The 13,752-nt window shown below is 40.6% G+C and overlaps 1 protein-coding gene across 1 annotated transcript in view; it reads right to left on the reverse strand.

The window, feature by feature from the left end:
* Window positions 1-651: 651 nt before the first annotated feature.
* slc22a13b (solute carrier family 22 member 13b) overlaps window positions 652-13,752 on the reverse strand; it is a 35,521-nt gene continuing 22,420 nt past the window's right edge. Inside the window, exons 4-10 of the mRNA XM_048595800.1 lie at window positions 13,426-13,594; window positions 12,296-12,416; window positions 8,902-8,996; window positions 8,542-8,753; window positions 4,142-4,250; window positions 1,673-1,882; window positions 652-795 (exon numbers count right to left, since the gene is read on the reverse strand). Of these exons, the coding sequence (XP_048451757.1) occupies window positions 708-795; window positions 1,673-1,882; window positions 4,142-4,250; window positions 8,542-8,753; window positions 8,902-8,996; window positions 12,296-12,416; window positions 13,426-13,594 (1,004 nt within the window). The 3' untranslated portion in view covers window positions 652-707. The remainder of the gene's footprint in view (window positions 796-1,672; window positions 1,883-4,141; window positions 4,251-8,541; window positions 8,754-8,901; window positions 8,997-12,295; window positions 12,417-13,425; window positions 13,595-13,752) is intronic.

Below are 13,752 nucleotides of genomic sequence, written 5' to 3' on the forward strand. Positions count from 1 at the left end.
TCTGAATTCCCAAACAGACAAATAAAAAAAAACTAGTAGCCTTACCAAATCAGCGCTCAGAACCTTTTTTTTGGTTAGAGGAGGAGGATGGGTGGGAGATACTACCTAGGTAGTGTTTTGGGTAAAGCAACCGCCCAAATATATTACCTCACTTACTCCAAAAATGGAGTCACGCGAGGTAAGACTTTTATAACCGAAAAGCTCACCTTCCCAGGCTGCCCTCGTGCTTCCTCCCGGACTCCTGCCGCTGAAACAACTGAAAGGCCGCAGTCACGCGAGGTAAGACTTTTATAATCGAAAAGCTCACCTTCCCAGGCTGCCCTCGCGCTTCCTCCCGGACTCCCGCCGCTGAAACAACTGAAAGTAGGAACTAAGATGCAGCCATACAGCTACAAAACTGATGGACCCCAATCACTGGCATTCCAATACACACTGGACATTTTCAGTCACATGCAATGACGTTTTCCTATAATTAATTGTGTCTGTCAGTTATGGTTCTTCTTGTGTTGAATTTACTAAAACAAAATTAACAAAATCTTTTTCTTAAAATCAATCTCTTAGCAATACAATTCTGTTGGCACAGTTAATATGCTGATGTCTGTTGAAAATGTGCATAAACTCCAAGTTACAATGCAGAAAAGAGTTGAAGAGTTCTGAGTGACTTATAGCCGTGTTGCTCAGAATTTCTGTTGCGTTGATGCTTTGCTTTATACTCGGGTGCTCTCAATAAAGTTTCTGTTTTCTGCTGTAGTCTGATTGTGTCCATTTTCTAAGTCATTCTTACTATTCACTTTCCTGGGAGAGAAGAAAAGAGGTATTTATATTACAACACTATATCATAATCTTTAGTTTAAAATACAGGGTAAGCACTGAGACATTGTCCCTCATGGAAGATCTAGAACTAAGGAGAAGCAGTTTGAGGTGCCCCATTTAGGCCAAAGGTAAGGCGGAATTTATTTTCTCAGAGGGCATTAATATTTGGAATGGTCTTCCCTATCGAGAGGTGGAGGCTACATAATTGAATATTCCTCTCCTCATAAGACAGACTATTGTCTCATTATAAGTGCCATCATCAAAGCAAGCTTGGAAAATTATATGTCTGTGAAGAAGCTGAAAAGTTTAGCCTGGAGATTGGGCTTTGTCGTACTCTCTCAGTGCAAATCAAGACTAGAGAAACATCAAAACAAAAACAGAAACTGCTGGAGGAGCTCAGCAGGTCTGATAACATCTGTGGAGAGAAGGCAGAGTTAACATTTCTAGTCCAGTGACCTCTCCTGGCTCTAAAGAAAGGTCCCTGGACTCAAAATGTTAATTCTGTTTTCTCTCCAGAGATGCTGCCAGACCTGCTGAGTTTACTCCAGCCATTTCTATTTTTGTTTTAGATCTTCAATGTTCACAGCATTTTTTGTTATTGAGAGAACCATCACTTTAGAAACTTGCCGTGCTGATTAAATTGGCTACAGACTCAGCATGAAATAACTACCTCAGCGATGTTTTGCTAATTTGCAGGTCTTCCAAGCAACTCTAAAAATTAGGTCACTTCATTAGAGCTCAAGGCAAACACTAATAGGGACATTTTAAAAACTTTTGAGTTTTTTATTGCATTAAGAAAGTGACTAACACACTATAACACATTTGATAGTATATAGAGCTAAAATAAACACACACTAACCTTCTAGATTTTCCAACTTGGCTGGTTTGATCTGGTAGTTCTTTGTTGACAGTCTCAGGTAACAGGACACTCAGGCCAGCAGCAACTATTACTGCAGATCCAAATAAGGCCATGGGGAGAGCTGGATAGTCATGTTGTAAAAGTACAAACAGGGGGATAATCATGCCACCTATCCGAGCTGACATGGACACCAAACCAAGGCCAGACTGTCTGTGTTGCCAACACAAAATAAACAGTTTTAAACATGCTGGCATTACAGTCCACCTCCATGAACATTCTGTATTTATAGCAGTCAACTATCCATTAATCATAACCATTTGCTATCAATGTAGGTGTCAATTATAAATTACAAATAAAAACAGAGAGTTCCGAAATATGCAACAAGTCAGGTAAGCAGCTGTGGAGAGAGAAGAGAGCTAGTAGATGGAATTTTATAAATGGCTGACATTCCTGATGATATGATTGAAATTTATCTAACTTCTGCTCTCACTTTTTGCCTCACTTTTTGCCTTTTCCCACATGACTACTATTAACATTTGAAGTGCTGGTGGTGTGCAAAGGAAACACATGCTCAAGCGAAAATAAAGCTAGGTTACATCTGTTGAAACAAAAACAAAGAAAGCTAGAGGGTGTCGACAGGTCTGGCAGCATCTGAAGACAGAGAAAGAGAATTAATATTTCCAGTCAAATGACTCTTCTTTATACCGACTCTTCTTCATTCTGAATCTTTGGACTTCAAATGTTAACGTTGTTTCTCTCTTCATAGGTGTGCCAGACCTGCTGAATATCTCCAGTATTCTCTGTTTTTATTTCAGATTTCCAGCACCCAAAGTATTTTGCTTTTAATTAAGGTAAAACACTTATATTGGTTAGAGTCATCATATTACTTGGTTAGCGTACCGATTTGTAATTTTTGCTTGTTTTTTTTTGTTTAACTTTGTAATAATGCTTTTGGTATTTCGGTTTAATTCTGGAGTTCTCCACTTTTATCTTACCTTTGGCTCTTCCACACATTATATTCTAAAAATGATAATTGTCTATCAAGCCAGATCACAATAAATATCTGGTTTGTGAGCAGAGATTTCAGAACAGGTTATTGGATATGGATTGACCTGAAGCCTCCTCTGTGAGGTGCAAGCTCTTAATAAAAATACTTTTTTTTAAGCTTCGCTGTTAGGTGGCATCAGCTAGGCAGGAAAATATTGCATTAACAAAACGTGATGGAGGTATGTGCTCCACTGAGTGTCCTCTTCACTTCTTCCATTGCATACTGTGGATTTATGCATTTTCTGCACTCACCCACTAAGTTTCCAATTTATAAGTTTAGAAAGTACAGTTTTACTGTTCATTGCATAGAGGAGGCAACTCATGTTCATACTGATATATCTATCAACTATCCTGATGGGAACTGAATTTACTCAAAGCTGAGCTTCTTTTTCCGTACAGTGCTGATTGTGTTCCTTCTCTCAACAGCTCTCTAACTTTACTCAAGTCTGGTCATTCTTGTTGACTATTAATGGGAAATGTTAACACTTGACAAACCAATGAACTGAGAGTTTAAATTGGATGATTCTATTTGCCGCTCTGTTCCTGCTGATTGCTATATTAGCCTGGTTGTTTTTAAATCGGCTGCAAAGGCGTCTGGCAAATCCAAATGGGAATGACATTGCTCAATACTAATCAGGGACCTAAGACATATCTAGTACGAAGCTGAATTTTAACAGTATGAGGATAAGGAAGAAGCGGGGTCTCTGAGCCTCATGAAGAATGTTAAGGCCTCTACTGTCTGTGTTCTCACCTTCCTATCCGCAAAATCCTCTCAATTGTTTTCTTTCTCTCCTTGACTGTGGGACAGACATTGATTTGCTAACAACCAGTTTTCCCTCTCTTTATGCCTACTGTTGACACAGGTGTTACTGGCAAAGTTGGCATTTATTGCCCAATCATTGAATGGGATTGAACAGAGTGGGTTGCTAGGCCAATTTAGAGGCTGCTCAACTGCTTTGGTCTGTATTGGAGCCATACACAGTGCAAAGCACTTTAAGTGAAGGAAAGTAGGCTTCCTTCCCGACAGGACATTGCTGAACATGTTAATATTTTTAAGGCTTATTTGTCACTTCTGCTCTCAGCAATTTCTATTTCCTGTTTTTAAAGTGAATTTAAATATAGAGTGTCATTGTGAGACATGAACACCCTCGTGTTCACGAATAAGACTGGATGACTGATACAGCAAGATATTCACACTATGTTAAGCCATAAACACTACATTAAAGCATATTACTGGTTCAAAGTAGAGAGAGAGTTGCATTCTGCATTTAATATACACTACACCTGACCTGAGAACATGCAGCTTGCAACACTGAATGCAGAAAACAGATAAAGCAATCTACTCCACCGTGAACAAACTCCATCAAAACTGACACATTTCTCAATTCTTCATTACAGGATGCCTTTTATAATTGATCATACCTGATCACAGTTGGAAATAATTCAGCAGAATAAACGTAGGCAGCGGAGAAGGAGCAGAAGATTCCCAGTTTTGCAATGACGGCAAGTACAGTGACTTCTAAAGGTGTACCTGAAACACAAAGAGCAACAACCATAAAAGGGCCATTTCCTGGCTATCTGCTCCTTTGAAACCTTTGCCCTGCAAAGAGGTATATACTAATCAGAGCATCTCTTGCATATATTTTGTGCTGAGTGTCTGTCCAGAGGTTCCATCTGTGCTCCTATTGGGTGATGTTGCAGCCCGGGATCGATGTCAGAAAGCTATGTATATACATCTACAGTAAGATGAAATACAAGTCACTTGCTGATGTGGACATCTGGATTAAGAATGAAGAATATTGCCTTACGTGAACGTAAACATGGTGAATGCCTCACTTTCCTGGAATTAGCTGAGTTCTGTCGCGCTCACCTATTCATTCTGAGCTCTCCTATTTCTCTCTGTTCTCTTTTCTCTGGTCCCTTGTCCCCAGCTCCCTCTCTCAGACTGGCGGATTCTCAGATATACAACCTCACTTCTGTCTACATGCAGTAACAGTAATGTATGAAATGCATAAGAAACTCAGGGAATGATGGGGGGTGGGTTTTAAGACCTGACCAACCAGGAATGGTAGGATGAGGCAAGGGGGAGAAACCAGTACAGTGTGGGGAAACTGGAAGTCAGGGGTCCCGAACCCACTTTGGAGTTTTAATGAAGCGATAGTGTTGGCAGCCAGTCCAGAAGAACTCAGAGGACCAGGTGGGTTTGCACACTGACTGGGTGTGACAGTCATGCGAAGGATCATTGATTCCAGAGGCAGAGCATATCCTTAAAGCAAATAGACTATCTCTGATGTAGGGTCTTCTCATCTGGGGTTCCGGGACAGGATGGCAGTTTGTAAGCTGCTCTAAGGATCTGATTCCTTCATTGGGTAGAGGGGAGATTAAAAGGTGGGTGGGTACAGGTGGGATCGGAGGATTCAGAGAAGAATTCAAGGTCTCTTTTGTGGAAGACAGAGGTCGCTGGGAAGGAGATCGGAAGTGTTGTTGGGATATCCAGTTGTTGGTGTATTAGTCTAGGGTGGGTGCACTGTCTACTTTCTGGTGTTCTTTGCAGACATTTCCTATCCTTGGCTGAACTATTGAGCTATGTATTGGGGAATGACAAAACTTTGAACAAATTTCCTGCTCCCCCGTCAACCCCAAAAACCCATCTCCCACCAAACCCATACAAAATTTGATGAGACAAAAAAAAAAGCTGCAGAAACTGGAATCCAATCTGGACAAACAGGAGGCTGGAAGAACACAGCCAAGCCAGGCAGACTCAGTCCTGAAGAAAGGTAATACCCAAAATGTTGGCTGCTCCTTTCCTCCAGATGCTGCCTGGCCTGCTGTGTTCTTCCAGCCTCCTGTTTGTCTACCCAAAATTATCCGCTATAACCTTTTGCTTTCAAAAGTTCTTTCAATTAGAAAATCCAGTTATCCCTCTATGAGTTGTTTTATGCAGGGGTCTATAAAGTAAGAATGCAAGTTTAAAATGTAAATGTCCCAGGTATGGATTCAGTTAATGATCCTTAGTGCCTCACACCTCATTCCCAGGTTTCCATTATTCCATAGAGGAAATGATCTAAACTCCTCAATTAGATTTCAACCCATAGCTTACTCCCACCTGTCCATTTGGTTGGAATTATTTGCTTTCTGCACTGAGTTGTTATTTTTAGAATGCACTGCCTTAAAGCATCGTGCAAACAGATTGAAGAATAATTTTCAAAAAGATATTTGATACAGACTTGAAAATAGTTGCAGAGTATGGAGAAAATGCAGGGCAATGGGATTAAATAGATCGCTTTTTCAATTGATCAGCTAAAAAATTTAATGAGCAGAATGGCCTCATTTTGTGCTTTAAGATTGTCTACTTCTTATCGTATGTGCGTCTGAAAGCGGTAAGTACCATCCATAATGCGAGTGAGACCTAACATCTGGTCCTTCACAAAGTTTCTGCAATAATGTCTATCATATAAATGTAACATGTAGCTAACTGCTAACTTGCAAAATACTATTGGCAGAATCTTCCTAACCTCCAAATGATGTGAACACTGTTGAGAAAATAGGTCGAGTTTTGCAGAAATTAGATTGTTGACATCAAGAAAAAAACATCTGATTCACCAACCGTAGTGACTTTATATAAAAAAAACACACAGTCTGAGAGAAATAGTTCAGGCAGGCTAATAGGAATTTATCGACATTGGGATAGCTAAAAATGAACAAAGTTATCAATATAGTACATGAGGCTTTCAGAGATGAGATACTAGAGTTGGTTCTTTTCGGCTTAGGGGAAACACCCATAGCTTGGAAAAAATAGTTTCAGTTTGAGGTAGTTATTAGAAGTCTTGGCTGAAGTTAGACATGTAAAACTGTTGTTCCTGTAAAAGGGAAATGGTTCGGATTGTTAAGAAAGAGGTTACATCAGTGTAAGGAGTTTAGTTTAAAAGCTCCAGGCCAGAAATGTTTGGATAAAATGCTGAAGGGGTTATTTGAAGCTGAGAAAATCTAAGCTCTAAGAAGGGGCTATCAGAGTCATAAGCAGGGAATTGAAGCTACAGTTAACTTAAATCTTATAGACAATGTAATAGAGAGAATCCTCTCTGCTGTGAGTACTGTCAAAGAGAATTTTTGGATTAGTGGGTTGTATTTTTATATGTTTTGATGTCTTTAAATTTGTGTTAAATGTAAATAATTTTGTTTATTCTATTTTAACTTAATATCTACTGCACAATGTCCTTCTTCTGTTTGATTGTTAAACAAGAATCTACAGATTGTACACTTGTGATTCAGTGAAAGTCTACATTGTTAAAATCAAAGAAAATCAAAACATAATCTATCAAGGCAGATATCAGTCTGGGCTCTGACTTGTTCAGTAATAATATTAGCTGGGATCATAACAAAGGGAAGTAGTCCTCACTCAAGTCAAGGGGGAGCAGCCTTTGGTCAGGGCACACCAGCACAGTAGGTTAAGGGCATCAGAGATAGTAGGAACTGCAGATGCTGGAGAATCCGAGACAACAAGGTGCAGAGCTGGATGAACACAGCAGGCCAAGCAGCATCATAGGAGCAGAAAGGCTCCGTCCGCTTTTAGTCCAGAGGTTTGGATATGGTCAATCAGCTGCTTTGAGTGGTCAGGGCCAGCGATCTATTTTGCAACAGTCCAGAGAATGGGCCATTTCAATCCAGTAAACACACTGCAACAAGACTGGGGAGTCACAATATGTCAGTCAGGGAGCTGTGCACAGATCAGTCAGGATTCCAGTCACTCATCAGTCCATCCATGTCAGTCAAGGGTGTGGGCTACGGTCAATCCTGAGGCTCCAGAACTAAAAAGCAAGGGGCTGTGGTTATCAGGACAACTGCTGTGGTAGGGAATCCAGGGAGATCAATTGTGGGTAACGTCCTGGGATGCAGAGAGGATAATAATCGTGAAGGGTGGCAACTCAACATATAAAGTGGGAGGAGGAGACAATAGAGAATGGGAGGGAAAGAGCTATAGAAGTAGGGGTGGGGTAGTTCATTGACAGTCAGAACCATCCTGACCTCAATTGGGGGGAGGGGGGTGCGATCGACAGTGCTCTACCACATCTGGCAAGAAATGTGGAATACCTCAGGCTCAGGGAGTGAAGTCAGGAGATGAACCCTGTTTGGACAGATAAATGAGTTGGGGGGAGATATGGGGAAGGTCAAAGCCTCAAACGACTGTTAGGGAGGGTAATCAAGAAGGACTCTCAACCTCTCCCCTCGCCTGAAGCATGGTGACTCTTAGTTTAAACCATCACCAGTTGCTTCTCTCTAATAACTGAGCAGCCCTATTGTCTGGTAAAACAATGGTGACTTTACCTTCACTGGTGACTTGATTACTAATGGGATGTGGGTTTGAATCCCACCATGGGGTTGAATTCAATAAAGTATCTGGAATTTTAAAAAAAAGTCTAGTGGTGACCACATAACCATTGTTGATTGTCATAACCCATCTGTTCCGCTAAGAATGATATAGATATTGCTCCTACAGCTAAAGAGATCAAAGATTATAGGGTGAAAGCGGTCATAGGGTTCGGAGTTGATGATCAACCACGATAACACTGAATGGGGGAGAAGATTTGATGGACTGAGTGGCCTACTCCTGTTCCTATTTCCTTTGTTACTATGTTTCTAGTGTGTTTTAGGGATAGAAATTTGCCATCTGTAATCTAAAGCAATAAGTGCTGGCTTAGCAAGTAACACCCACATCTCCTGAAAGAATAGAGCAAAAGAAATATTTCCAACAACACCATTTTGAAAAGACAGTCAAGGATGGCTATGTTAGTATCCTAACCAGTTCCGTCACATATTCCTACCTTCTGGAAAAAAAAATGCGAGGAGGCATGAGATTCCGCTGAGCAACAGGAAACCTCCCTGACATTTTTTCCAACCAAATATATTCAGCAGCCAAATGCAAGAGAGACGCAAAAAGTCCACCAATCCAAAGATAAGTTGTGTTATGTAAATGTTCATGCCAAAGCTCCCAACATTAAAGGCCAATCCATAATACACAAAGCTGTTTATGAACCTGTTGGAAAAGGTAATGAATAGAGAAATGCTATTATTCACTATCGCAACCATTTGTTTCTCACGGTCAGTGATGTTAAGTTTTATACAAATTGGTGTGACACAGCACTGTAAATTTATATGTTTATTGATGAAAAATTCAATATTGCCAGATGCTAATTAAAATCAATGTAATTCTCCTCAGCTTTGATGTCTTGAAAAGATCCAAAATGGAGGCCTTCTGGACTTCTTTCTCAGTCACAAGCTTGAAAATAAATGTGGTAACATTAGGCACCCAGTATCAGTAAAGTCAAAACAGCTGACTGAGTCACAACCAGTCATGATCATAGTTGAACAAATATATTCAATTTTCTTCAGATTAGAAATATTGGACAAGATTGTACTTATTTAGCTCCCCTCATTTCACATGGTCCTCTTCCATCCATGGCGCACACTGTTCCCCAGCTTATCAGACTAAATACTCCCAGGCCAATGCGAATTGCTGGATGGTGCAGATGGAGACGTTATGCAAGGAGTCCTTGGCTGTTATGTCTCCATTTGCTAATCTTCCTTACATAGGAACAATTTACCTTCACTTAACATGGCCCTGTCATCTCATCCTCAACAAAAAGTAGAAGACAGGAACTTTCAGCAAAGAAAACAAGTGTGCAATGCACTCATCTTACAAAGCTGGAAATCTTCACCTGAACTGATGCAGTAGGGTTAAGGCAAAGATGTTTACTACTAACAGCCAATCCACATCCCTCTTTCAGAATCTAGCATTGTTGGAGATTGCAACAACTTCAAAATGAAAAAAAAAATCACCGATCCTTTCTCATTTTGTGTTCAAGTTCAAAGTTTCCAAGTTTGTTGATGATACACAGCAAGGTAGTAATGTGAGGAAGTGGCTTTAACAAAATTTGTACTGACTAACTGAGTGGGCAAGAACATGGCAGATGATAACAAGGTGATAACAATGTGAAATTATACAGAGTAATTAAGTGCCTCAATAAACATAGGAACACAGGAACATAGGAGCAGGTGTATGCCATTCAGCCCATCAAGCTTGCCCTGCTATTCAATATGATCATGGATGATCATCCACTTCGATGCCAGCAATATCTCCATTTCCTTTTACATTATAAGTCATTTTGAAATCTATTAATCTCTATATATACTCAAAGCCTGAGCTTCCACACCCCTCTGGTTTAGAGAATTTCAAAGATCCATATCCACCCAATTAAAGTTATAGAAGATAGAACAGTATAGCACAGGAATGGGGCCTCCAGCCCATGATGTTGTGTCAAACATGATACCAAATTAAACTAACCCCTTCTGCCTGCCCTTGGTCCATATCCCTCCATTCCTTGCATATTCATGTGCGTATCTAAAAATCCCTTAAAATGCCCTCATCATATCTGCCTCCACCACCACCACCACCACCCCTGGCAGTGTGTTCCATACTCCTACAAAAAAAACTTGCCCCTTTCCTTTGAACTTTCCCCATCCCACCTTAAATCCATACCCCGTAGTATTAGACATTTCAGCTCTGGGAGTAAGATTCTGACCGTCAAACCTATCTATACATCTCTTAATTTTATAGACTTCTATCAAATCTCCGCTCAGCCTCCACTACTCCAGAGAAAACAACACAAGTTTTTCTAGCCTCTAGGAAAAGCTCATACTCTCTAATCCAGGCAGCCTCCTGGTAAATCTGTTCTGCACCCCGTCCAAAACCTCCACATCCTTCCTGTAAATGTGGTGACCAGAACTGAAAGCAATACTCTAAGTGTGGCCTAACCAAAGTCCTACAAAGCTGCAACATGACATTCTTACTCTTGTATTCAATTCAATACTCTGCACATATGTTCCTCATAGTAAAGTGTATAATTTCACATTGTTACCACCTTATATTCAATCTGACACATTTCTGTCCACTCAATAAGTCAGTCCAAATTTTGTTAAAGCAGCTTTGCATCTTCATAATATTACCGCTGTGTATCATCAGCAAACTTGGAAACTTTGAACTTGAACACCAAATGAAAAAAGGATCAGTGTATTTTTTTTTTCATTTTGAAGGCATCTTTCATGACCTCAGAATGTCCCAAAGTACTCCACAGCCAATTAAGCATTTCTGAAGTCGTTATTGCAATTAGGCAAAGCAGCAGTTAAGTAAGGTACAGCAGAGAGACTGCAGAGATGACTAAATATTCTGTTTTGAGTGCTATTAATTGAGACATAATAGAAGAATTCCCTTGCTGCTTATCAAACAGAGCTGTGGGATCTTTTGTACTGCCTGAAAAAGCAGGTGATGTGTTTGTTGAACATTTCCTCCAAAATGCAGTATGAGAGAACAACAGTTCCTGCATTGAAATGTCAGCCTAGATTGCATGCTTCAGTATGGAATGGGACTTGAAAGTCTGATTAAAGGCAAGAGACTAAGTTTTGACACTGAGGTTATGTTCTGTTGCAGAGGGCAAAAGTGGTAACAGGCAGGGACTGGCATTTTGCCAGTGGGGCAAATTGAAAGGCTGCTGCCCAATTGAGGATAGCTGCCAGTCCCCCAGAGCCGCTGAATCAATGAGAGGGCTGGCAGCTCCCCAGCTTTGACAGCCCCACGACTGGGGATGACCGTTGCTATGGCAGCAACTCCAGGATGGGGGTGTTCCAAAGGAGAGCTACCTTTAGAGAGCCATGAGGTTTTGGGGAGGAGGTTGCGGGGACTAACATGGAAGAGTCCAGCAACTGGGGATGAAAGAAGGTGATAGGGATGGTGTCAGGTTGTAGAGTCATGGGTATTAGTGTAGCTTTTGATTTAAGGATGGCCATGGACACATGGGGTCCCCACTATTGATAATGAAGCTGCCACAAAAGAAGGTCTCGAGGTATCTGCAGTCTAACTATACACTGGTGACATCTCCTGATGCAGGCTCATTGCCAGAAGTGGTCATTAATTGATTTAATTGGCTGTTCTCTGGGCATCTCTAATGCTCAAAGGGCTGAGTGGCCTATTCCTGCTTCTTCCTTTTTGGTCCATGTTCCTACTCAGGGCAATCTGGGAAGACATTGGGTTAAGATGTCAATCTTCGCTTGGCCTTATTGACAGCCCTCCCAGCTCCCAGCCTTCCCTCAATGGGCCAGGAAAATTCAGCCCAAGAATTTGAGCCAAGACTGACACACTTTGAGTTGTATAATAAGATTGTGAGGCTTGGGGCCTGTTGTCGGGGTCTCATCTCAAAACGACATTTATCATTTATATTCTAGTTGAGTGCTGAATGTGCACTACATTGTCAGAGGTACTGTCCTTTTATATGAGGCATGAAGTATGCTACTGCCTGTTAAAGTGCTGTTTTACAGACTATTTGAAGTGTAATGCCAGATTGACTTCTGAAACAGATCAGATACTGTGATTCAAAGTAAAGTGAAGCACTTTGGGACATAATAAAATCCCGTGCAATTTATTAACTTGACTATAGCACCAACCTTTTCTTCCAACAAGCTTGACTGAACACAGTTATTATTACTGAAACAATTTCTTGAAGCATTTTAGCTGTGATAAAATACCTTGTCAAACAATGTTTCAGGTGCCACCCTTTTGTTTATTACTGCTGCATTCATAACATACTTCTTGGCTGCTTCATATTGACCTTTCGTTATAAGCCATCTTGCAGATTCAGGGAGGACCCTGCAGAAAATAGGACAAGAGTTGGATAGCACAGTATCCTCGATGTTTGCATAGCCGAAATGGGATGGGGGTGGGTGGAGGCACTACAGAGAGGGGGATTTCTCCTGTCTGATTGGTAGCAGCCTGTTTTCTAGGACTAGGCTGACTATTTGGCTAGAGAACCTGTCGTGGATGAGGCAGAATATAGCTGAGTCCTTGGGTGTCTGCATCTTGCCATCAAAATTCCCATGGGGAAGGAGAGAATCATTTGCAGGAGGACAGGGGAGTTAAACTTTGATACTTCTAACAGCTGTCAGTAACATTACCCCATGCTAATGTTGCTTTGATGTCAATAGTGGCAGCTATGGCACACATTGCCATCTATCATTTACCTATTTTAAATATATGCAATCATATTTTGGCTGCGCTTCTTCCCCATCTGTCCAAATTAGGAAAGAAATGTCCTGCGAAACATCTTGATAAGCTTTACTATATAAATGCAAGTTATCATTGGTGTTAAATACTGTGGCAGTGGAAGAGAATCTGGTTGGCTCAAAGACCTGTTGCCTTCAAAGACTCGATTAATAGACGCTGAAGGAAACATGAAAAGGGCCAATGTAGCTCCCAGTTCAGATTTCTTCCTGCTTACACCAAGAAGGCAGTGTTGGTCACTTTAAAGGAAATATCTCCAAACTGAAATCTCCCCCAGATATACCTCCAGAACTCTGCAAGTCTCAAAAATGCCTTTACAGTCAGTTATAGGCTAAACAGGATTTTAAGAAAAAGCAGTAAGAACAGTAAAGGTCTAGCAGCTAAGGGGATAAAACAGTTACAGATGATTTGATAAAGCTCTTTCAAATTATGAATGAGTTGGCTAGGTTAATGTGGAGAGAATGTTTCTAGTTATTGGAAAACCAAAAGTACGGGTCAAATATACAAGGTAGTGACTAATCAATTTAATAGGTAAATAAGGAGGAATTGACACTGATGGCAGAATGGAAATTCACAAAGGTTATGTAAAATACTTCACCATATATAAAGCAGAAAAATAACCATTGGACATGAGATAGTTAATTGCAACATTCTCCAATCACGTATCGCATAAGCCAGCCCAGCTAGAACCACCTGCCCAAATGAAAAGGCACAGTGTGAGAGGACAATTATAAGTGTTCGCTGCGATACACCAGACCATTCTGCACCTGCAAATACACAAAATTGGCACAATAGATTTTAAGACATGCTCCAATTTTATAATTACAAATCTCCATCCATATCATTTTTATTGTTAATCTTGCAAGAGTCGCACATCCAAGTATGTAGAAAAAATATAATGGGATTTTCCCATTAAAAATAAAGA

The sequence above is a fragment of the Rhincodon typus genome, chromosome 4 (assembly GCF_021869965.1).
Source record: "Rhincodon typus isolate 14 chromosome 4, sRhiTyp1.1, whole genome shotgun sequence".
NCBI classification, from domain to species: domain Eukaryota; kingdom Metazoa; phylum Chordata; class Chondrichthyes; order Orectolobiformes; family Rhincodontidae; genus Rhincodon; species Rhincodon typus.